Below are 26,433 nucleotides of genomic sequence, written 5' to 3'. Positions count from 1 at the left end.
TGACACGTAAATGGATTGGAAAGGTTTCGAGGGATTCGGGCCGAATTTGGACAGGTGGTTCAGAACCCGTTCAGGCTGTGGAGTCGATACCCAAAACACCCGACTCCGACTCCTTGATTTCTTGTGTATCTGAGTCCGACTCCAGCAGCACCAAAATCCGGCGGCACGGTGGCGCAGCGGTAGAGTTAGAAACATAGAAACATAGAAAATAGGTGCAGGAGTAGGCCATTTGGCCCTTCGAGCCTGCACTGCCATTCAATATGATCATGGCTGATCATATTGAATGCCTTACAGCAATTGCAGCGCCGGAGACTCAGGTTCGATCCTGACTATGGGTGCTGTCTTTACGGAGTTTGTACGTTCTCCCCGTGACCTGCGTGTATTTTCTCCGAGATGTTCGGTTTCCTCCCACACTCCAAAGACGTACAGGTATGTAGGTTAATTGACTGGGTAAATGTAAAAATTGTCCCTAGTGTGTGTAGGATAGTGTTAATGTGCGGGGATCGCTGGGCGGCGCGGACTCGGTGGGCCAAAGGGCCTGTTTCCGTGCTGTATCTCTAAATCTAAAATCTAAAAAAAAAATTACTCCGACTCCACAGTCCTGTTTCTAATGTAGATGGGGCATCTTGTTCAGCATGGACAAGTTGGGCTGAAGGACCTGTTTCTGTGCTGTACGACTCTATAAACCATATGACCACACTCCATGTTTCGAACCTCTTTTTAAACTGGGCATTTACTACTTCTCCTTCCTGGAAACGGCCCATTGATAAAATGTCAACATTCTATTTCCAATAAAGTTAAATGGCTATCTGTGTTTTATAACCTTGTTATTGGAGTCAACAGTGAAGTGTCTGGTTTCTAAGCAGTTCAGCGTGACATGTCCACAGCTTAACCTCTGTGATGGTGGAATCTCACCTGCCATCTACTTTTAATCGGCACTGTCAAGTCTCTTCCAAAAGTTTCAATAGGACAGATAAAAAGAATGCCCTTTCCTATGATGTGGCAATAAAGAAAGAGATTGGTAATCTCAAAACTAGGCCTGGACACTGAGGAAGGCAAGAGAAAGCATTTCATTTTTAGTTTAGTTTAGTTTCGAGATACAGCGTGGAAACAGGCCCTTCGGCCCACCGAGTCCAGGCCGACCAGCGATCCCCGCACATTAACACTTACCTGCTCACACTAGGGACAATTTACATTTATACTAAGCCAATTAATCTACACACATGTACGTATTTGGAGTGGGGGAGAAAACTGGAGCTTCCTGGAGAAAACCCCCGCAGGTCAGGGGGAGGATGTACAAACTACATACAGACAAGCACCCATGGTCAGTATCGAACCCGGGTCTCTCGGGCTGCAAGGCAACAACTCTACCCCTGTGCCACCATGCCACCCCTCTTTCTTCACACAAAGTTAAGTTCTACCTCAAAGGACTGGATATTGGGACCAATGGAGATTTTGGGACAGAGGTTTGGGCATTGATATTGGTATCGGTTTATTCTTGTCACGTGCGCAAAGATGCAGTGAAGCACTTGGTATTGCATGCTATCCAGGGAAATTGTACCATACATAAGTACATCAGATAGTGTAAAAGAGAAAATAAACAGAGTGCAGAATAAAGTGTTACAGCTTAAGAAAAAACATAGATTCAAAAAAAGTTAAACGGACATAACAAGGTAGATTGGAAGATCAGGAATACGTCCTTGGGATATGAGAGGAAAGTGTTTGTTTGGTATCATGAAGGGACAAAGGGAGTCGATATGCAACATCAATCATGAAGCAATTGAATGGCAGAGCAGACTCTGTTTTCCTAAAGCAAATGATAACACTTGAATGTGGCCACTAAGTGCACTTTTGCCGAGATGGTAGGGTTAACGGTCAGGATACTCTTTGGCAATAGGTGCAGGAGTAGGCCATTCGGCCCTTCGAGCCAGCACCACCATTCAATGTGATCATGGCTGATCATTCTCAATCAGTACCCCGTTCCTACCTTCTCCCCATACCCCCTGACTCCGCTATCCTTGAGAGCTCTATCTAGCTCTCTCTTGAATGCATTCAGATAATTGGCCTCCACTGCCTTCTGAGGCAGAGAATTCCACAGATTTACAACTCTGACTGAAAAAGTTTTTCCTCATCTCCGTTTTAAATGGCCTACCCCATATTCTTAAACTGTGGTCCCTGGTTCGGGACTCCCCCAACGTTGGGAACATGTTTCCTGCCTCTAACGTGTCCAACCCCTTAATAATCTTATATGTTTCGATAAAATCCCCTCTCATCCTTCTAAATTCCTTCTGCTAGTTGGATGGAAAGCCAAAGGGGTCTGTGCTTGTAAGTCACAAACCACAAAGCAAAGGATTCTACATGACATTCAACCCACAGCCATTCGTGCAGAACAATACAGAGTGTTGTTTCATTCTACATCATTTTGTGTCATTAATGTTATTTGTCACAAATGGACGATAGAAGAGAATGGCTGAGGAGGTCAAAAACAAGTATGCATTGAAATTTTGTCCAAAGTCAGCACAAGCTACCGTTTGAAATGTCTTGTAATATGTGGAAGTAAAGCACATTTCCCCTTCTGGGTGTTTTACAGGCACGAGTAATTTTTTCCACATCCTAAATTATAAAGATATGGGAGGTCCCTGTATTCTGTGATACACTCTTTATTCACCAAGTGTCCTTCTGGCCTTTCTCTTTGTAGATCACAACTGGGTATAACCTGGAGGATGACAGATGTGAATGTGTAGCTTTACAGGATTACAAAGCTGGAGATCAGGTGAGGAAAAAACTGTAGGTTCCATTCTTCCCAAAGGATCTGTCAAGAAAACCGCATTAATATCATTCCATTACTGCAATGGTACTTGTCGGCAAGGGAAAAGGACTTGTGCGGACAGTGGAGCAAGCTGGGAATCCGTTTCTGCATTTACAAGATTGTTTTAATAAATTAGTTAAAGTTGACGGGGGCAAAGGTTTGCATGAAACCCAAATGTCAGATCGGATCATTTGGATTGGATAGACACAAGATGCTAGAATATCTCAGTGGGTCAGGCAGCGCCGCTGGAGAAAATAAATAAGTGACGTTTTGGGTCGAAACCTCCTTCAGCCTGCGACCCTCTCATTCTGAAGAAGGGTCTTGACCCGAAACGTCACCTATTCCTTTTCTCCAGAGATGCTGCCGAACCCGCTGAGTTATTCCAGCATTTTATGTCTATCAACGGTGGAAACTAGCACCTGCAGTTCCCTCGTACGCATTTGGACTGGATGGTCCGTTTCGTTGGTGTGAATTTCAGTGAAGAAGTGTGTAAACAAGAAACTGCAGGCACTGTTGTACAAAAGAAGGCATGGATTGCGGGAGTAACTCAGCAGATCAGGCAGCATCCCTGGAAAAGGGATGGTTAGGTGACATTTCAGATCGGGACTCTTCTTCAGATAGGGGTCTAAAGAAGGGTCCCAACCCGAAACATCACCTATCCATGTTCTCCACAGATGTTGCCTGATTTGCTGAGTTACTCCAGCACTTTTTGACTTCATCTCCAATAAATAAATGTTGTGTTGCATATCTGGGGTTGAACAACAAACCACGATATCCCCTTTTTCAGCAATATGTTGAGTGAAAAAAACCTAATTACACCTAACTTTTGACAAGTCGGACGACAGAAACTTTGCAATTGAAAATATTGATTTGACCAGTTCATCTTAATGCTTTAAATCTTAACCTTCACCCGAACGATGATTGTATTTGATTTTTTTTTTTTTTGCACTGTATTACCATTTCAGTATCACTTTTCACGGTTTTCGTATGTTGCCTAAATGATGCATTGAATTGGGGTTAGAACCTAAAATGTCTCATGAAAGTGCAGTGTCTGTACAGCCCGTTCATGACAAGCTCAGACTCTTCCGTCTGAAGAGTCTGGATAGAATGGATGTAGAGAGAATGTTTCCACAAGCAGGAGAGTCTAGGACCAGAGGCCGTAGCCTCAGAATAAAAGGGCGTACCTTTAGAAAGAACATAAAGAATTTCTTTAGAGGGTAGTGAATCTGTGGAATTAATTGCTACAAACAGCTGTGGAGACCAAGTCAATAGATATTTTTAAGGCGGAGATTGACAGAGTCTTGATTAATACGGGTGTCAGGGGTTATGGGGATAAGGCAGGAGAATGGGGTTGAGAGGGAAAGATAGATATCAACCATGATTGAATGGTGGAGTAGACGTGATGGCTTAATTCTGCTCCTTTTGCTTATGAACTTCATGATAACTGAATGAAGGCACTGTGAAGGCGCAGCACAAAACCAAAGAAAGGTTACTCAAATCAGACATATTCCAGACCGATCAATATATTTACTAAATGAAAGAATGCAGGAATGTATTAGTGCAAATTATCATTTGGGTAGAATTAGTTTGTTTGCTGAATGTTTGTTGATAGCTAATACACTAAAGTGCATTGGCACAAAGAAATATGAATGGCATCTACACAATATTGCCAATCACCACCTAATTAACTCATCTCCGAACAAAGTAAATGACTGTATTTGGATCTTAACCACCCCAGTGAAAAGTCCTTCAGCAAATTCCTAGTCTTAATATAGTTCTTATATAAACAGTGAATACACTTAAATAGGCTGTCTGTGAATAATAATTTTAAAGAGACGGGATGAGAATCTGTTTTAAATTTTAAATAAATTTAATGCAGGAATTTAGTAATGATAGCTTCTATTTATACAGAGCCTTGGACAATGTAAAAGGTCTCAAAGCACTGAACAGCAATATTATTAAGCAAAACTTGACAAGTCATGAACAGAAATATTACTGCAGCTGATCAAGATTTGGTTATAAGAAGCATCTTCTTAAGAATGAAAAGGTTGAAAACCTGTAAGCTTCAGGAAGAAAATTCTGAATCTTAAGGTCTCAGCGGACGAAAGAGAGACTGCCAATAATCCCTCATGAAAGTAGTTATAACATGCCTTTGTATGTGGTGTTGGAATCTTCCAAATTGCTTTGCAGCGAGCGATGTTAAATGTTGATGCCGTACGAAGGTAGGAACTGTGACAGTTAATTGGAAGCAAACACGTCCCTCCTGTGGGCAATGAAAGAAAACAAAATCACCTGTGTCTTGGTTAGGACATTTGTACAAGTACACGGATAGATAAAGTTTAGCGGGATAGGGGCAAAATGCTGGAAAAAAAGTATTAAATAAGGAGGACTCCTTGGTTGGCATGGGTGAGATGTTTGGAGAGGCCAGCTTCCAGGCTGTACAGATAGTGTACATTTGCAACTCAAGCTAAGACTTCCAAATTGTCATTTGGAGAGGAGGTCCTCTTTGTACATTATTTCAATCTACATAATAAGCTGAATGCTCTGGTCCGAGACTCAAGATGTCAGGTTACAGAACTTTATCAGATAATCTGTACTCGACTAACAGATTATACCAATCTTTCAGATCTACATTTTCTATGGTACTCGATCCAATGCTGAGTTTGTGATACACAATGGATTTTTCTTCAATAATAACTCTCATGATAGAGTGAAGATCAAACTGGGAGTGAGTAAAAGTGATCGACTCTATGCAATGAAAGCAGAAGTTTTGGCACGTGCTGGTATCCCAACGTAAGTACCTTATAAAGGGGTTCTTCTCTTCCTCACCATCTCACCATTGTGGAATCATGAGGTGATAGAGAACTGAAACAAGCCCTTTGCTGGGAGAACTTGGATCGGTGGTGTTTCGGGTAGGGAACCTTCTTCAGCCTGTTGGGGAGGGGGGTGGAGGAGGACGATAGCGAAGCAAACTGGAAGAGAGGAGGGACGGAACAATTCACAACTCCTTAATCCTCTTGCCTGTTTTTTTATTATCTCTGGCCTTTGTCCAATCATCTGCCTATCAACCCCCCCCCCCCCCTGTCAACTTGTGTTCACAATGTTTTGTCTAGGTTTCAACTGTTTGTTCATGAACAAGGACTGCAAGATAATTAATTGAGATATACAAAATGAAAAGTGCTACATAGAGTAATTGGAAAAACCTGTTTTCGTGGGCATGGAGGCCAATACATAGGGGGCTAGATTTAAGATAATTTCCTATTTCCCAGGTTCCCATCACCAAGACGGCTTAATGAAGAAAAGAGTCAATGAAGAGAAGGCTCAATGTAGAAAGGGGTGTTGGATTCGCACACACTCATCATGTTCAATAAGTGTGCAGGAAAGAACTGCAGATGCTGGTTTAAACCGAAGATAGACACAAAATGCTGGAGTAACTCAGGTGGGCAGGCAGCGTCTCTGGAGAGATGGAATGGGTGACGTTTCGGGTCGAGACCCTTCTTCGGAGTCTGAAGAAGGGTCTCGACCCAAAATGTCACCCATTCCATCTCTCCAGAGATGCTGCCTGCTCAGCTGAGTTACTCCAGCATTTTGTGTCTATCTTGTGTTCAATAAGCATGTGGATGGACAGTCCACAGGCTATAACCGATAAGGCTACAGGTGGGGATCTGAGAACTAGTCTTGGGTAGCTCTTTCTCAGCTGTATTAGACGCCAAGATTGAGTTCGCTTCTTCTGTGTGGTAAATTTATATGATTCCATAAATCAGAGCTAATTTATAATGTTAGGTGAAGAGGCTGAGTGTACTTCAATTAATAAAAGTGAATCGGGAAGCAAATTGAGAGGATGAAGACTTTTCTCTATTATCTCAGCATTTAAATTGATGCTTGAGGCTTTGGCATGGTTAATGCGATCTTCCATGGACTGACTGATTTGCAATTTCTCTCCACCTCGTAACTGTTTCTCCTCTCAGTTCTCAAGCTTTAAGTGCAGACAAAGGTCTCTCTGACAGGTGAGAAGGACAAAGTATTGTGCGATCCCTGACACTTGCAGGGAGTTAAATCGGTCAGCACACGATAAATGCTGCATTTACCACAAACATTCTGTGCGTTTAACAGTAGTTTTTAGTTTAGTTTAGAGATACAGCGCAGAAACAGGCCCTTCGGCCCACCCATTCCATGCCGACCAGTGATCCCCGCACACTAACATTGTCCTGCACACGCTAGGGACAATTTACATTAATACCAAACCACTTAACCTGCAAACCTGTACATCTTTGGAGTGTGGGAGGTAACTGGAGCTTCCCGGAGAGAACCCACACAGGTCATGGGGAGAACATACTAACTCCATTCAGACAGTACCCATAGCCATAGACTTTGGCGCTGTAAGGCAGCAACTCTCCCGCTGTGCCATCCCTCGTATTCAGTTTTAGAATTCACTGGTATTCACTTTTTACATACCTTGCCCTTTCACTTCCAGAGTCTGTATCACAACCAATTAATGCAATAATTAATAAAGGAAGCATATATAATAAGCTTTCCGAAATGCTGCTTGCTATGACTAATGTTTAGTACGACTTCCAAAGACAACTTTAAGTGACCATATCTCTTCCTTACGCCAGTTCTATTGTTCATAGCTGAAATGGGGCAAAGCTACCGGCCTCCCCTTATGTCAAGTTGTGATACTAGTTCTGGGTGAGCTGATAATACGTCGAGTTATCATTCTCCTCACTTTAATACCATGTTCGGTTCAAATAAACATGGAGCTCTGTTTACAAAGGAGCACCCATTACCTCGCCCACAGTTACCAATGGCCTGTTTTCCTTTATCATCATTATTTTTTTGCATATCTTTCGATTGTCGGAGCTGTCTGTCCGTGGGCGTGGGGAAGAGAGTGGAAGTTTTGTTGCCTCCATCACAGTGAGGGGGTGTTTGGAGTCACTGTGATGGATGTTTGTGTTGGGGTCATGTGTCTTGTGTTTTTTTTTTTTTTGTGTGTGACTGCAATGTAATTTCGTTCGGTTCCTCGGTACCGAATGACAAATAAAGCTCTGTATTCTGTGTTCCATATCTTTCTATGTCACCGTCTATAATCTCTTGTTTCCCTTTCCCCTGACTCTCAGTCAGAAGAAGCGTCTCGACCCGAAACGTCACCTACTCTTTTTCTCCAGAGATGCTGTCTGACCCGCTGAGTTACTCCAGCTTTTTGTGTATGTCACCCATTAAAAATGGATCTGAAAGATTAGACTAGATGGGTTAAAAGTACAGAGGTAATCCAAAATAAAAATTGGCTGATGTAGCTGCGCACAATTTCCATTGATCTCAAACCCCTATAGTATATTTCCAGACATGCTAAGTTGCCCATTCCTGCTCTCAGTTTATATGGTGATATAAGAGAGATTTTTTTGTGAACACCCCATGCTGTTGCATGGTTTCTGCCCAGCTCAATAAGAAATCATCGTACCTGGCATAATGTGCGTCCCATTTCTCCAGGGATATCATTCAGATTGAACTTAGTTTAGTTTATACAATAGACAATAGGTGCAGGAGGAGGCCATTCGGCCCTTCGAGCCAGCACCGCCATTCAATGTGATCATGGCTGATCATTCTCAATCAGTACCCCGTTCCTGCCTTCTCGCCATAGCCCCTGACTCCGCTATCCTTAAGAGCTCTATCTAGCTCTCTCCTGAATGCATTCAGAGAATTGGCCTCCACTGCATTCTGAGGCAGAGAATTCCACAGATTAACAACTCTCTGACTGAAAATGTTTTTCCTCGTCTCCGTTCTAAATGGCCTACCCCTTATTCTTAAAATGTGGCCCCTTGTTCTGGACTCCCCCAACATTGGGAACATGTTCCCTGCCTTTAACGTGTCCAACCCCTTAATAATCTTACACGTTTCGATAAGATCCCCTCTCATCCTTCTAAATTCCAGTGTATACAAGCCTAGTCGCTCCAGTCTTTCAACATATATACAGCGCGAAAACAGGCCCTTCGGCCCACCGAGTCCACTCCGACCAGTGATTCCAGCACATTAACACTATCCTACACACTAGGAACAATTTACATTTATACTAACCCAATTAACCTCCAAGCCTGTTTGTATTTGGAGAGTGGGAGGAAACCGAAGATCTCGGAGAAAACCCACGCGATCAGGGGGAGAACGTTCAAACTCCGTCCAGGCAGCACCCGTAGTTGGGATCGAACCCGGGTCTCTGTAACGTAGCAAGTCTACCGCTGCGCCACTGTGCCACCCGAAGCTGTTTCCTTCTTTTCGCTCCTCACTCACTGTGTTGTACAAGCTTGGTCTATCTTGCTTCTTGTTCAGGCCTTTGTCAAAGGGGTACCATTCACAACAAACCCTAGCTGTCTGGTGCTCTCATCTTATCTCCCAGCCAAAGAGAGCAAGCCTGGAGGGAAGGGCGAGTGGCAAAAGTACCAGGGAACGGAAAACAAAATTACCTGAAAGATTGTGTAGGAAAATAACTGCAGATGCTGGTACAAATCGAAGGTATCGCAAAATGCTGGAGTAACTCAGCAGGTCAGGCAACATCCCAGGAGAGAAGGAATGGGTGATGTTTCGGGTCGAGACCCTTCTTCAGACTCATTTTGTGATTACCTGAAAGATTAATGATCAGTAATCATTGGGTTCATTTCCCACTTATTCAATTCAGAGCAGAACATAGGCACACCCAGCGAGACCTTAATTAACGGAATCGGAGGTGTATAAGATTGTGCATTAATAGCACAGCCCAATCAGTTTGCTGTCTATTAATTTAAACAGCAGTTCTGAATGCTCCTGTTGTGATGTGGTGTTTTATCTGGAGGTGCATTATTGGTCACTGCATTGTTAGGTAATATTGATTAGTAATGGGCAGCACGGTGGCGCAACGGTAGAGTTGCTGCTTTACAGCGAATGCTGTGACCTGCGTGGGTTTTCTCCGAGATCTTCGGTTTCCTCCCACACTCCAAAGACGTACAGGTATGTAGGTTAATTTGACTGGGCAAATGTAAAAATTGTCCCTAGTGTGTGTAGGATAGTGTTAATGTGCGGGGATCGCTGGGCGGCGCGGACTTGGTGGGCCGAAAAGGCCTGTTTCCGCGCTGTATCTGAAATATGAAAATAATAAAAAAATATGAAATGGGTGTCGGGTTTTGGAGAGAAGGCAGGAGAATGGGGTTGAGACAAAAAGATAGATCAGCTGTGATTGAGTGGCGGAGTGGACTTGATGGGCCAAATGGCCTAATTCTGCTCCTAGAACCTAAGAGTGGAAATCTTACTCCATTAAGACTGGAGTGACTAGGCTTGTATACACTGGAATTTAGAAGGATGAGAGGAGATCTTATTGAAACGTATAAGATTATTAAGGGGTTGGACACGTGAGAGGCAGGAAACATGTTCCCAATGTTGGGGGAGTCCAGAACAAGGGGTCACACTTTAAGAATAAGGGGTAGGCCATTTAGAACTGAGATGAGGAAAAACTTTTTCAGTCAGAGAGTTGTGAATCTGTGGAATTCTCTGCCTCAGAAGGCTGTGGAGGCCAATTCTCTGAATGCATTCAAGAGAGAGCTAGGTAGAGCTCTTAAGGATAGCGGAGTCAGAGGGTATGAGGAGAAGGCAGGAACGGGGTACTGATTGAGAATGATCAGCCATGATCACATTGAGTGGCGGTGCTGGCTCGAGGGGCCGAGCGGCCTCCTCCTGCACCTATTGTCTATTGTCTTACTAGAGAAGCACACTTGGAATGTGCTCAACTTTGGTGCCATTAGATGCTTGTTGAAGCTGATGAGGTGAGTGAACGGAATTGACTAAACTCTATCCATATTCTTCCCTCAGGTCCAGTGTATTTGCTCTGCACTGCAGTGAGCCTCCAATCTCAGCCCAACTGCTGGCTTTCCTCCGGGTGTTCAGCATGACTGAAGGTAAAAGCTAACTCCTACCCTTTCCAGAGTTGGGTGGAGCGGGGAGACTAATGTGGTACTAGATATTAATAGGAGCTTCTTCCCAACAACCATCAGGCTCTTGAATACTACACAGCACTAACCTAAATTATGGACAGTCCTTGGGTTTTTTTTTCCACTGGTTGTTCATTTATTGATTCCTTTTGTGTATTATATTTGTGTTTATTGTGTTTACAGGCCTGTTATGTTGCTGCAAGTCAGAATTTCATTGCTCCATTTGGCAATTAAATGTTCTGACTCTCTTGCATGAGAGACATAGAGGGATGTAGCACCGAAACAGGAGACACTTCGGCCCACCGAACTGTTGCTGTCCGCCAAGCAAACGTGTCTACAATAATGCTATACTAACCAATTAATTTTGTTCCCACATTCAATAGACAATAGGTGCAGGAGGAGGCCATTCGGCCCTTTGAGCCAGCACCGCCATTCAATGTGATCATGGCTGATCATTCTCAATCAGTACCCCGTTCCTGCCTTCTCCCCATACCCCCTGACTCCGTTATCCTTAAGAGCTCTATCCAGCTCTCTCTTGAATGCATTCAAAGAATTGGGCTCCACTGCCTTCTGAGGCAGAGAATTCCGCAGATTCACAATTCTCTGACTGAAAAAGTTTTTCCTCATCTGAGTCCCATCATTTTCCCCCCAGGTTCACTCACTCATCCACATTTTACACCGGTCAATCCGCACATCTTTGGGAAGCGGAAGAAAAAAACCCGGAACATCTGGAGTAAGCCCAGGCAGACAGCACCGGAGTTCAAGATTGAACCCGGGTCTCTGGCGCTGTGAGGCACCGGCTCTCCTAGCTGTGCCACTTTGCCTCCCAGTTAGGACCCTAGTAATGTGGGAAATACAAAATTGTCTCTCTTGAATTTCAAGAGAAAATCGGAATAAGTTATAATAGATGTCTGAAGTGAGATCATCCCTTGAAAAAAAAAAACTCTTATGATCGAAACGTTGGTTAGATTTTGAACTTGCTGCTGACAGGCCTCTGTGGACATTGGCCAGCATGCGCTCAGCCGTAGAGAAGTGTAATGGTGCATTGGCTCATTTGTGTCTCTTCATCCACATAATTTACCTCAGTCATCAATGACTATCCATTCCTATTTCTCAGACTGTCCTAAGTAGTACTGGGTCAGCATTAAGGGTGGCAAAATCCTTTATTTATTGCCTCTACTGTAATTGTTAAAAGGCTACTCTGATTTGTCACTCAGATGTATTGAGAACTGCTATTAATATTGTCGTCTTTTCCTGCTAGTGTTATCTATTTTTTTTTTCAAGTAAAAAGCTTTAAAGGGATTTGAGTGACCTGTTCTTTATTTATGGGCTGATTTTTTTCCCCTACTTTTGTTCTAATTTTGCATTCCACTTAAGTAGTTGTATGGAAGGTTTTTAGTGAAACTTTATTACGGGGGGGGGGGGGGGGGGGGAAGGTACTCATGTTCTGATCGTGATGGTATGGAGCAGGTTTGTTCGGCCAGGTGGTTTTTTTTCCCCCCTGTCTGTTCATTACATTCTTACTTGGTGAAAATTACTTACATTTAATGATTTTTAAAAAACAAAATGCTGGCGGAACTCAGCAGATACGGCAGCATCTGTGGTGGGAAATGGACAGACTTTCACACAAGGCTGGTGAGGGTATGGAACAAACTGCTAGAGGAGATAGTTGAGGCAGGGACTATTTCATTGTTTAAGAAACAATTAGACAGGTTCATGGATACAGTTAGACAGGTACAGGTTTGGAGGGGTATGGGCCAAACGCGGGCAGGTGGTACTAGTGTAGCTGGGACATGTTGACCGGTGTGGGCAAGTTGGGCCAAAGGGCCTGTTTCCACACTGTATCACTCAATGACTATATGACTTGGGGTCTGAAGAAGGGTCCTGACTCAAATTGTCCTCTGTCCATTTCCTCAACAGATACTACCTTTTCCTCAAGATTCCAGCGTCTGAAATTTCTTATGTTTTCATTTACTGATATCTATTCGTGAATGGTTGTTGTTTTGACCAGTCTCCTTTCCTGATTCAATAGACAATAGGTGCAGGAGGAGGCCATTCGGCCCTTCGAGCCAGCACCGCCATTCAATGTGATCATGGCTGATCATTCTCAATCAGTACCCCATTCCTGCCTTCTCCCCATACCCCCTGACTCCGCTATCCTTAAGAGCTCTATCCAGCTCTCTCTTGAATGCATTCAGAGAATTGGCCCCCACTGTCTTCTGAGGCAGAGAATTCCACAGATTCACAACTCTCTGACTGAAAAAGTTCTTCCTCATCTCAGTTCTAAATGGTCTACCCCTTATTCTTAAACTGTGGCCCCTTGTTCTGGACTCCCCCAACATTAGGAACATGTTTCCTGCCTCTAACGTGTCCAACCCCTTAATAATCTTATACGTTTCGATAAGATCTCCTCTCATCCTTCTAAATTCCTGTGTATACAAGCCTAGTCGCTCATGACTGCAATGGTCAGCTGGAGGCACCTCAGTTATGAGCGAGGATTTCACATGTCATATCTGCTGATACATCTGGCGATATTTTCTAAGGGCCGCACAGTGGCGCAGCGGTAGAGTTGCTGCCTTACAGCGCCAGAGACCCTGGGTCGATCCTGACTACGGGTTTCGTCCCACACTCCAAAGACGTACAGGTTTGTAGGTTAGTTGACTTGGTATGAATGTAAATTGTCACTCGTGTACGTAGGATAGTGTTGTTGCGGGGATCGCTGGTCGGCGCGGACCCGGTGGGCTGAAGGGCCTGTTTCCGCGCTGTATCTCTAAACTAAATCGAAACTAAAAAAGTTACGGTTTCACCGGATCAGTCATTAAAGGCTCGTGTGTCATTTCATACTGTACATGGCTTGGCCCTCGTTTCATCTATCCCTCTAACTGCGATCTTTACCTCTGTCATTACATTTTGTAATAAACAAAACAATGGAATTATACATTGGAGATGCAGCAGACTGCAGATGCTGGAATCTGGAGCAAAATATCTTGCTGGAGGAACTTAGCAGGTCGGTCAACATCTGTGGATTGAAACAGAAAGTCAATGTTTCGGGTCGAGACCCATCATCGAGACTCGGTGGATTCTGGAGTTATACGTTGCTTTGTTAAATGCAAAGTATTAAAAAAGAACTTTCTTCCATGTGAAGTGTGTAATCATTACATATGATGGAGAGTTTTATTGTTGGATCTTGTTAGATTGTGAGTGGCCAGTAATCCAGCATGCGTTGTTAAAATCGCTGGTGGGCCTGTAGTTGTTCACCTATTTGCTCCGCCCATGTCATTGACGATCTGCTGACTACAGTAAATTGGAATTGAGTCAGGGAAATTGGAAGCCAGTGGATTTGTGGAGTGACCGTGTTGGAGGGAGAGATGAGGGTTTTGGAGGGGGTAACTACATTCCCCAGCTCTGTTTTCAGGAGGTTTAGTTTTGTTTCAAGATACAGCAGGGAAACGGGCCCTTCAGCTCACCAAGTCCATTCTGACCATCTCTGGCATTGTGAGGCAGTAAATCTACCAGCTGCTCCACTGTGTCGCCCAGGTATTCACCTTGGCCACTTCACTCTATGTTCCAGTGAATGGATTTCCAACAGGTGTCTTGTTAGTACTGGTGGTCCTAGGGTCTGGTTTTCCAGATTGAAAGGTGCCATTTCAGCCCGTTAATCCTGTAGTAAGTCCCCATATTGATAATTCCTATATTCGTAAGTTATAGGAGTAGGATTAAGCCATTCGGCCCATCAAGTCTACTCTGCCATTCAATCATGGCTGATCTATCTTTCCCTCTCAACCCCATTCATTCTCCTGCCTTCTCCCCATAGCCCCTGATACCCGTAGTAATCAAGAATCGGTCAATCAGCGCCTTTAAAATACCCAAAGACTGCCATCTGTGGCAATGTATTCCACAGATTCACCACTCTCTGACTAAAGAAATTCCTCCACATCCCCTTTTTAAAGGTATGGCTGAGGTTACAACCTTTGATCCCAAGACTCTCCCACTAGTGGAAACATAATTCAAAGAATTTAATTTTAGTACAGGGAAATGTACAACATTGTTGGCCCCCATCCTAATAAACAAGGTTAAGTACACTTCTGGTCTCAAATCCGGTTTAGTTCAGAGGTACAGCGTGGAAACAGGCCCTTCAGCCCACCGAGTTCGTACCGACCAGCGATCCCCGCACATTAATAATAATAATAATAATAATAATAATAATGCATTACATTTATATAGCGCTTTTCAAACACTCAAAGACGCTTTACAGGGATTTCTAGAACATAGAGAATTGAATAAATAGATAAATAAGTAAACGTACAGAAAAAGGAGACAGAAGGTGAGGTGACCTTCAGTGGTTGAAGGCAGTGCTGAACAGGTGAGACTTCAGTGATGTTTTGAATGTGATGAGTGAGGAGGAGTCTCTGACGGTTTGGGGTAGTGAGTTCCAGAGGGTGCTATCCTACACACATTAACATTTATACCAATTCCAATTAACCTACAAACATGTGCATCTTTGAAGTGTGGGAGGAAACCGAAGATCCCGGCGAAAACCCACGTGGTCACGGGGAAAATGTACAAACTTCGGACAGACAGCACCCGCGGTCGGGGTCGAACACGGGTCTCTGGCGCTGTAAGGCAACAACTCTACCACTGTGCCACCCAAATGCGTGCATAATTCTTGTACCCGTTTTTGGGAAGGATCTTGCTAGGCAATGCATGTTCTAATTCAAAGCCTTTAACTGGTTATCCACTTCATTCTATTTCTACTCATCAAGCACTTCATGCGAAAAGGTTGTGTGTGACTCGGGTCAGTGTCCTCCTTCCACACCCACGGAGAACCCCGCCACCTCTCCATTTATCACTCGAAGCTGCAGTTAAGATCATTAATTTTCAGCAAGCGTTGTGCATTTTTACCAGTAGTGTAATAGCCCTGCTGATGAGCAGCTTTTGCATTGCGACATTTGTTTTGAATCCTATCAATGCTCTTGTTAGCGAACATCCCACTGTGGTGGTAAACATCGCGTCATTTAAACCGTTGAAGATCAAAGAAATATTATGACGTATCACAGTGGCGCAGCGGTAGAGCTGCTGCCTTACAGCGAATGCAGCGCCGGAGACCTGGGTTCGATCACGACTGTGGTCGCTGTCTGTACGGAGTTTGTACGTTCTCCCCGTGACCCACGTGGGTTTTCTCCGGGATCTTCGGTTTCCTCCCATACTCCAAAGACGTACAGGGATGTAGGTTAATTGGCTTGGTATAAATGTTAAAAATTGTCCCTAGTGGGTGTGGGATAATGTTAATATGCGGGGATCGCTGGTCGGCGCGGACCTGGTGGGCCGAAGGGCTTGTTTCCGCACTGTATCTCTAAACTAAACTAAACTAAAACTAATCACAAAATTGCAAGTGCGATTTACTCGGCAATCTCTGCTGTTTTCTTTACAAATTTAAGAACATTTAAACTACATTCAGCCACTCATGTTCCAAAGTGCTATGTAAGAGAATCTTTCCATCAAGTTTGAACCAGCATCTGCAGTCCCTTCCTACACATTTTGTCTACTCCACTGCAAATTCTCCTCAAGGTATGCCTACTTTGAAGAAGTTCTCCTCTCGCTGACGAGAGTTCTGCAACATCCTCTCTCACTGCACCAGGTCACTCAGAGATATAGAACAAATGAATGAAAGATATGCCAAACATGGTGGTGGAGCAGGAGAGATCACAGAGGGCTGTGATCTGTCCTGCTCCACCACCATGTTTGGCATATCTTTCATTCGTTTGTTCTATATCTCTCTATATCACCGTCTATATCTTTCGTTTCCCTCTCCCCTGACTCTCAGGGTCTCGCCCCGAAACGTCACCTATTCCTTTTCTCCAGAGATGCTGTTTGACCTACTGAGTTACTCCAGCATTTTGTGTCTATCCTCAGTTTAAACGAGCTTCTGCAGTCCCTTCCTACACAAACAAATTGACCAGTTGGAACTATTAGGAAGTTCTGTAAAGATGTAGTTTTAGTTTAGTTTAGAGATACAGTGTGGAAGCAGTCTATGTTCTCGCTCTCTAAATGCTCCCATTTGCTCATTGACCAGATAACGTTGTTCACAGCCTATCCCCCATGGCCATCCTAATTTTACCCTGGGTATAGATATTCCTCATGCAACATCCCCCCCCCCCACCGAATTGCACAAGCTTCCACTGACTTCTTAGGGCGGTCACGGTGGCGCAGTGGCAGAGTTGCTGCCTTACAGCGAATACAGCGCTGGAGACCCGGGTTCGATCCCGACTACGGGCGCTGTCTGTACGGAGTTTGTACGTTCTCCCCGTGACCTGCGTGGGTTTTCTCCTAGATCTTCGGTTTCCTCCCACACTCCAGAGACGTACAGGTTTGCAGGCTTGGTAAATGTAAAAATTGTCCTCAGTGGGTATAGGATAGTGTTAGTGTGCAGGGATCTCTGGTCGGTGCGGACTTGGTGGGCCGAAGGGCCTGTTTCCGCACTGTATCTCTAAACTAAATTAAGATTCTGATGAAGGGTCTCCAACCTGAAACATTGACTCTTTCCCTTCCCACAGATGCAGCCTGACCTGCTGAGTGTTTCCAACATTTTTTTATTTTTGTTCTACTCAGAGCAGCGCAGATTCAAGGTGAACACTACTTTTGAAGAAGAAACTGGATGAAGAGATAAAGGTGAACACTACTTTTGAAGAAGAAACTGGATGAAGAGATAAAGTGTTAATGTGCCGGGATCCACCGTGTCACTTTGTTCGACCTGCATTGCTGAGAACTATGTATTCTGCCCTCTGCGTCTTCCCCTTTTGCTTGCTGTTGGAATAATTGTGCTTGTCCACACTTTCTTTATCTCTTCATCCAGTTTCTTCTTCAAAAGTAGTGTTCACCTTGAATCTGCGCTGCTCTGAGTTTGACTAATTGCTGATCACGAGGAACTTTGCCAATACCCTTTGTAAATCTGAGTGCTCCCCTGAGGTGCTGCTGCTTCAGAGAAGCTGAGCAGGTTAGCTAGACAGGATCTTTGCCTCCGGATGCACATTGGTTATGATTCATCTGTTTAGCCTCCTGAGCCTCTTCCAACATTCACCCAGATCTGGCAAATAATCGTCTTGACTCCATTCATCGATTTTATTATTTTTTAAAATTGCCACTTGCAAGGTTTTCCACCAACAAATAGGTCTGAGAAATCGCAGATTTTGGTCTGAGAAATCGCAATTAACTCATCGTTCGTAGTTTATGGGAAACCAGTTTCAGGGTCCCTTTCAGTGCAAAAAGTGCTTCCGATTTTCAACCCTGTGTACCTTGGTATGGTACCGAGGTACAGTGCAATTAATTTTGTATACAGTTCAGCACGAGTATCACATAGATACATCTTAGATAAGTATCTCAGATACAGATATAGTATAGCAGTTGTAGGGCGGCATTGTGGTGCAGCGGTAGTATTGCTGCCTGACAGCGCTTGAAGCACCAGAGATCCTGGCTGCAGGTACTTGTCTGTACAGAGTTTGTACGTTCTCCCCGTGACCTGGGTGGGTTTTCTCCAAGAACTTTGGTTTCCTCCCACACTCCAAAGACATACAGGCGAAGTGGCTTGGCATGAATGTAAAAATTGTTCTTAGTGTGTGTAGGGTAGTGTTAATGTGCCGGGATCGCTGGTCGGTGCGGACTCGGTGGGCCGAAGGGCCTGTTTCCACACTATATCACTAAACTAAACTAAACAAAAAAAGTCGTACATTGAGACAGTATACGGAGTCGCCAGTTTGGCGCCATTTTCATGTCCCAGTTGTTGTAAGTGCAGGGTTCTTGGCTTGACCATGAAGGCCCGTTGTCCTGATGTAGTATCAAGGCTATGACAAGTAGAAATATCTTCCCCTGAAAGCTCTTTGCTGTTTTTAACTATCTCCATCAGATCACCCCTGAGCTAGTAAAACTCAAGTCAAGTGAGCCTGTCCTTGTAATCTCACCCTTCAAACACCGATTATCATCCCATGTGAAAGAAAGGGAAAACTAATAAAATAAATTTGAAAATGGGAACATAGCTTATTGGAAGATTTCCTCATTTCCATGTCGCCGTCCGACTTCAATTCAAATATTAGGAAAAGCTAAATGATCCCAATGACGTGCGGCTTTGTCAATTAATGTGTCTCTGTAAATTGCCCCTAGTGTGTCGGGAGTGGATGAGAAAGTGGAATAACATGGAACTGGTGTAAACAGGTGGTCGATGATCAGAGTGGACCCGGTGAATTAAAGGGCATGTTTCCATATTGCATCTTTCAATCAATCGATCAATAGATTGGAGAGGTGGAGTTGGTGCTTTGCAGCACCAGAAATCCAGGTTCGATCCTGACTCCAGGTGCTGACTGTACGGAGTTTGCACGTTCTCCCCGTGACCACGTGGGTATTGTCCAGTTGCTCTGGTTTCCTGCACACTCCAAAGACGTACAGGTTTGTAGGTTAATTTGCTTTGGTAAAATTGTAGTAGCGTGTTGGATAGCGCTAGTGCATGGTGAGCTCTGGTCAACGTGGACCCGGGGGGCCGAAGGACCTGTTTCCGTGCTGTATCTCCAATGTCTAACCTGATTCCTAGTTAGAGAATGGGAATATAGGTAATGGAGCCTAGGAGTTAGGAAATGTAAAGCAGGAAGACAACACTGGCAGGTGAAGCTGGGCATTTTCTCCACTTCCAGAGGAGGTAAAAAAAGCACACATGCTCAACCAGTATCACAGATGGATGACAGATGCAGACCAAGAAGTCAAGTTACCTGAAGTTGTTGAATTCAATAAAGACACAAAGTGCTGGAATAGCTCAGCCGGTCCGGCAGCACCTCTGAACACCTCTTTACGTGACGTATCAGGTCGGGACCCTTCTTCAGTCTAAATGACGGTCCCGACCTGTTTTTCAGAGATGCTGCCTACTTGTTGAATTACTCCAGCACTTTGTATCTTCTTTGTAAACCAGTATCTACAGTTCCTCCTGTCTACATTGTGGAGTTCAATATCAGGTCGAGAAGTGGTGCAAAAATGCCGAAATGCAAGATGAGGTGCTGTTCCTCAACTCTGTGCTTGACCTCAATGTAACAAATGAAGTGGTACGTATGAAATACAGCCTTTTTTGTTTCTGACCCAGTCTTCGTAATGCAAGATAGATCGTTAATCAATCGATACGTGGAGATTAATTGTATTTTTTTCAAAAATTAAAAGCAGTTGCTGATCCTTAGTGCTTTTATTTCCTGATTACTTCATGCTGGAGGAGCTGATCTCAAGTAAAGTGTGTTGCACTTGACCTTTGGAGGAGTAGAGACCCCTTCAATACTCTGTCTCCTTCACTGCTGTCATTTAGTCTTGTGGTTGGGTTTCATCATTGCCAATTAACTGAGACGAAGATTGCAAAGTCCTTATTTGTTAAGTTGATAAAGTTGAAAGATTGTTCAATTGAAGCACCTTTGAATTGTGATTACTGTTGTCATTACTTATGCCAACCTTTTAAGCCCAATGAACGGTCATGTCCCCATCAGGTTTGTAATGTTCATAAGGTTGAAAAGTGACTTGTCAAAGTTCACCTTGATTTTAATGGATAGGAGGTAACTCTAATATTAGTTTTCTCAACTGCTCAGTCGGTACAGCAACGGTGGGCACAGTGGCGCAGCTGGTCGAGATCTGGGTTCAATCCTGACCTCGGGGTGCTGTCTGTGTGGAGTTTGCACTTCTTCCCCGCGACCGCATGGGTTTCCTCTGGTCCCACATCCCAAAGACATGGGGGTTTGCAGGTTAATTGGCCCTCTGTGAATTGCCCCGAGTGTGTCGGGGGTTGGACGAGTAAGTGGGATGACGTAGAGCTAGTGCGGGCAGGTGCAGGCAGGTTCCCTCCGTAACTCCCTGGTCCACTCGGCCCTTCCTACCCAAACCACCCCATCCCCGGGCACTTTCCCCTGCAACCGCAGGAGATGCAACACCTGTCCTTTTACCTCCCCCCTCAATTCCATCCAAGGTCCCAAACAGTCTTTCCAGGTGAGACAGAGGTTCACCTGCACCTCCTCCAACCTCATCTATTGCATCCGCTGCTCCAGATGTCAACTTATTTACATCGGCGAAACCAAACGCAGGCTCGGCGATCGCTTCGCTCAACACCTGCGCTCAGTCCGCATTAACCAATCTGATCTCCCGGTGGCTGAGCACTTCAACTCTCCCTCCAATCCCAGTCTGACCTTTCTGTCATGGGCCTCCTCCAGTGCCATAGTGAGTCCCACCGAAAATTGGAGGAACAGCACCTCATATTTCGCCTGGGCAGCTTGCAGCCCAGTGGTATGAACATTGACTTCTCCAACTTTAGATAGTTCCTCTGTCCCTCTCTTCCCCTCCCCCTTCCCAGATCTCCCACTGTCTTCCTGTCTCCTCCTATATCCTTCCTTTGTCCCGCCCCCCTGACATCAGTCTGAAGAAGGGTCTCGACCCGAAAAGTCGCCCATTCCTTCTCTCCCGAGATGCTGCCTGACCTGCTGAGTTACTCCAGCATTTTGTGAATAAATAGTGCGGGCAGGTGATCGATGGTGAGTGTGCGCTCGATGGGCCCAAGGGTCTGTTTCCATGCCGTGCCCCATGTCTTTTGTTGCATACTAGTTGACAAATGCAGAAAGGAGCATGAAATAATGAAAAACCATTGGGCGAAGGCAAGGATGTTATTGTTTTCTTGTTCAAAATGTAATCAATTCAAGTTGTCCCTATGTTAAAATGGGCCTTGGGGTATTTGATCCATCACAGTTTGAAAACTTAATTATGACTGATTTAATTTCAGATGAATTGAAAGGACATCTTGTTCGAGAACATGTCATCGATAAGATCTTTACCTTGGGAAACTCTGATTTCCCCGTGAGCTGGGATAATGAAATTAAACTGTGGACCTTTCTTGAAACCAGGGCTGCACTCCTGTTAAAAACGTATAAAACTACAACCGAGGTAAGTTCTGTGAAAATCTGAATGGAAATTTGTAAGTGATGAGATAAGTCCATGCGTGATAGGAGCAGAATTGGGCCATTTGGCCCATCAATTCTACTCCGCCATTCAATCCTGGCTGATCTATCTCTCCCACCTAACCCAATTCTCCTGCCTTCGCCCCAAAACCCGACGCCCGTACTAATCAACAATCTATCTATCTCTGCCTTAAAAATATCCATTGACTTGGCCTCCAGAGCCTTCTGTTATCCTGTGTCCAAGAAAGCCATTTAGCCCATCAAATCTAAGCCCTCTCTATGAGCATCAAGCCCACCCTCCCATTGCCCTTTCCCTGTCACATGCATCTCCTGCCGATCCCCCCCAGCTCGCACCCAAGGGAGAATATACAATAAATAATAAAAATGAAGTGCAGACGTCGGTTTGTACCAAAGATAGACACAAAATACCAAAGTAAGCCAGAGGGTCAGGCAGCATCTCAGGAGAAAATGGATAGGTGACGTTTCGATTCGTTGAGACACTCCGGCATTTTGTGTCTATCTTTGGAGAAGTTCCAATGGTCATTTAAACGGTCAGAATGTCTTTGAAATCTGTGAAGAAACTGGAGGAAACCCCCACAGGGAAACATGTGCAAACTCCATGCACACAGCACCCATGGCCTCGTGGTACAGCAGCACTAACCGCTGCACCACCGCTGAGTCTCCTTTCTCTGCCAGTTAGCAGCAGTGCATGCCTCTCTCAAGGCCCTGAGATGTGGAATTGCCACTTAACGTCTCTATGCCATTCCTCCTTCATAATGTCCCTTCATGCTTTCCCCCTCGGCAACGTTGCTAATGTAGCTCCTTTTGAACCTTTTTTTTTGGAAAATTTGTCACGCGGACACATTTTATTTCATATTTTCCCGTGTCAAGGAAGGAGACCATTTGGCCCATCGAGCCCCTTCAGTCCCATTCAGTGCCTCAATCTCTTCCGTTCCGTTCCATTCCCGAACTTATTTCCCCGCAACCTATTCTCTGTCTCTTTCTCATGCCTGATTGATATTGCCCTGACCCAACCTTGTGCATTGAAGGGAATGTGCAGTGGTTAATAAACGTGGAAGACCATCATGGTGAGGGTGGAGGTGGGAGCATCCCGGGGGATTCGCGCGGTCACAGTGAGAATATGCATACTCCACAAAAACCTGCAAGGAGGTCAGAACTAAACCCAGGTCCCTCGAGCTCAGAATCAGCTGCACTTCCTGTCGCATCGTTGGGCTGCTTTTGTTAAATTGGCAGATTAAATGCAGATTATTATCAAACCAGTCCTTGATTTCAACCGTACTGTTAAAGAAGCCGTTTGCTTTGCTTTAAAAGGCATCAACATTTTTCAAGTGTTTCCAGGTAAATAAAAGTCTTACACCCTAGCGGTATGAACGTTGACTTCTCTAACTTCAAATAACCCTTGCTTTCCCTCTCTCTCCATCCCCTCCCCCTTCACAGTTCTCCCACCAGTCTTACTGTCTCCGACTACATTCTATCTCTGAAGAAGGGTCTCGACCCAAAACATCACCCATTCCTTCTCTCCCGAGATGCTGCCCGACCTGCTGAGTTCCTCCAGCATTTTGTGAATAAATACATTCTATCTCTGTCCCGCCCACTCCCCTGACATCAGTCTGAAGAAGGGTCTCGGCCGGAAACGTCACCCTTTCCTTCTCTCCAGAGACGCTGCCTGTCCCGCTGAGTTACTCCAGCGTTTTGTGTCTACCTTCTAAATAAAAGTCTAAATCTTTTCAAAGGACAATGACATGGTTCCATTGCAATAATTGCCTTTGTACTCTTCCTCCTCCTCCTCCTCCTCCTCCTCCTCCACCTCCTCTTCCCTTTTTCTGCTCCTGGGATCGCAGGACGACAAGTCCTTGCTGGAAAAGCCAGAGCTGTCGTACCACAGTAAGATGGCTATCCAGCTGCGTACGGCTGAGAAGGAGATCTTGGAGAAAGCGGTACAGAGTGCGGCCATGAAACGAGAGCACTTTACGGAACTCCAGGACGAGAACGCCCCGCTTCCCAAATACGAGGAGAGTAACATCGCCATGCTGGAGAACACCGTCACGGACTCAAAAATCCCGCTGGTCCTGAGAAATTTAAACAGTGACGACGAAGGAGATCACGAGCTGAAGCTGACGGAGGTTCTGGATGACGGGATTGTGGGCGGCCTGGGGATAATGAACGGCGAGAGCACTTTTCCCAACCACACCGATCCCAAGAGCCAAGAGAACGGCAAACAAGAAGGCGACACCAAAGAGAATGGAGATGCCAAAGAGACTACTGCAGACAGGATTGAATGTAGTGAAAGTTGAAATTGAAGGACAATCACAATGCGAGAGTCCAGTCATTGCTAGTGTGAGGTGCAGATGGGAACTCTGAACATTACACTTGCTGACAGTGCAGCATATTTGATCATGTCTTTTTAAGGTGAGTCGAGTTGGAGCTGAAAGGGTCTTGTCACAAGAGCGTACTTCCTGGTTAAAATAATAGTTCATTTAAAAGAGTGTAGGAAGGAACTGCAGATGCTGGTTTAAACTGGAGATAGACACAAAATGTTGGAGTAACTCAGCGGGACAGGCAGCATCTCTGGAGAGAAGGAATGGGTGACGTTTCGGGTCGAGACCCTTCTTCAGACTGTCAGATCCAAAATGTCACCCATTCCTCCTCTCCGGAGATGTTGCCTGTCCCGCTGAGTTACTCCAGCATTTTGTGTCCATCTTGTTCATTTAAAAGAGGTGGGCCTAAAATAACTTCCGACCAATGTTCATTCGCCTCTTCTCAACCGTGCGTGCAGAATGGAGGAAGAGTTTGTATCGGTTCAAGTACGTTTTCAGCATCAAAAGTCAACGATTTCAGATTTGTTTTTAACGAGGCATTTTTAGAGCAAAAAAAAAAGCCCTGTCAATTGAAAAGCCATAACGAAGATCTCTTGGAGAAATAAGGCTTTTTAATTTAATGCCACGTGCATGTTGTTTGGAGCACATGGTGATTTAATGCAGAAATAAAGAACTGCTAATGCTAGTTATTACACAAAAGGCCACAATGTGCTGGAGCAACTCAGCTGGGCAGGCAGCATCACTGGAGAACATGGATAGGTGAAGTTGCAGGTCGGGACCCTTCTTCAGACTGGTCGTTTCTGGTCAAGTTCCTTCTCCAGCCTGCTGAAGGGTCACGACCCAAAACGTCGCCTGTCCGTGTTCTCCGGAGATACTGTCTGACTTTCTGAGTTACCCCAGCACTTTGTGCCCTTTTGGTGATTTAATGTAATGCTTTTAAACAAAGTATTCATTTTCTGTTTCTACATTTGCAAGAATTCGGTTGGAGTACAAACGATTAATATGCACTCCAACCCATCCACTGTGATCACAGCCCTTTGTCTAATGTTATAATCAGGTGGTTGCTATTTCTAGTTATTTTTTTTCCCCCCTATTGGTGAAAAGAATTTCAACGGTGAATGATTAACCAACTTGTGTACCAGGGGGTGAATGTCATGGTTCCATATGCCGCCTTGGAGCATCGTGTCTGCTTGAGGCATATTGTAATCATTAAACGTCACCGCAAGATGAAGGCTGACACAGAATTCTACAGTATGACTTCCAGGGAAGCTCATCATTCTGACTGGCCAAACTGAAGCCATTTATAACCACAGCTTAGAAACTTGGGAATCCTTCAAAACTCTGGAGCCTTTGATAATGTTGACGGGTTCGTGCATTTGGCATCAACGCCATCTGCAAACGCTTAGAGGAAATCTCGGCTAATATTTACTGTTCTGGTATCTGACAGTTTAAACTGGTGTGGCCCTTATTTCCCATGAGTAAGTTGGTGCCATGTGTTTGAACCCCTCCCCAACTAGAGATATATCGCGTCCACACCAGACTGGGAGCAGCTGGTCACCAGGTGCTGCCTTATTCCACGTGAGTAGGGATCTTGTGCGGTCTGAGGTTTAATGGCCTTCAAAAATTGGAGACTCAGTATAGCCATAGGACACTGGCCTACATCTTTCAGTCGCACTTTTACCCCAAGTTTTTTGGTCATGTAACCCCATATTTTAATCAAAGCTGTATATTTTGTTTTTTGCTCTATATTGGTTACTCTACTCATTTTACTGTATCATCCGCCATGTTTATATGGGTTAAGATTAAGTGAATTAACTGCAGTGACTACTGTAGAGGGGGGAAATAAATCCTCTCTCCTGATATGTTACAAAGCGAGCAAAGTTTGCATTGAATGTAGTTACAACACTGATTCTTAAAGTAAATGTTTAGAATTTCACCCTTGAGGTTTTGATAATTTGCCATTTTATTCCCGTTCTCAACTTCACAACTCCTTGACCAATAATTTAGTGTTTAGATCAGAGATACAAGGTGTAAACAGGCCCTTCGGCCCACCGAATCCGTGCAAACCAGTCCTCCCTGCATACTAACACTATCCCACACACAACTCGGGACAATTTTGCATTTATACCAAGGCAATTCATCTACAAACCTCTACGTTTTTGGAGTGTGAGAGGAAACTGAAGATCTCGGAGAAAACCCACGTGGTCAAGGGGAGCACGTGCAAGCTCCAGACAGACAGCACTCGTGGTCGGGATCGAACCCAGGTCTCTAGCGCTGAAAGCACTGTGAGGCAGCAACTCTGCGCCACCGTGCCGCCCCTTAACCAGGCAATCTGTTCATTTAAATTGTCATCATCTGGTGCTTATCAGAGTCTGATA

General features: G+C 44.6%; 1 protein-coding gene across 2 annotated transcripts in view; it reads left to right on the top strand.

The window, feature by feature from the left end:
* The window catches only part of setd3 (SET domain containing 3, actin histidine methyltransferase), a 110,694-nt gene extending 84,698 nt beyond the window's left edge, over positions 1–25,996 (top strand). For both annotated transcript variants that reach the window (XM_078406852.1, XM_078406853.1), the window contains exons 9-13: positions 2,699–2,773; positions 5,436–5,602; positions 10,640–10,725; positions 21,542–21,702; positions 23,579–25,996. In XM_078406852.1, the coding sequence (XP_078262978.1) occupies positions 2,699–2,773; positions 5,436–5,602; positions 10,640–10,725; positions 21,542–21,702; positions 23,579–24,031 (942 nt within the window). In that variant the 3' untranslated portion in view covers positions 24,032–25,996. The remainder of the gene's footprint in view (positions 1–2,698; positions 2,774–5,435; positions 5,603–10,639; positions 10,726–21,541; positions 21,703–23,578) is intronic.
* Positions 25,997–26,433: the final 437 nt, after the last annotated feature.

The sequence above is a fragment of the Rhinoraja longicauda genome, chromosome 10, assembly GCF_053455715.1.
Source record: "Rhinoraja longicauda isolate Sanriku21f chromosome 10, sRhiLon1.1, whole genome shotgun sequence".
Lineage (NCBI taxonomy): Eukaryota > Metazoa > Chordata > Chondrichthyes > Rajiformes > Arhynchobatidae > Rhinoraja > Rhinoraja longicauda.
Note: the sequence above shows the minus strand (reverse complement) of the source record. Positions and strands in the feature narration are given on the sequence as shown.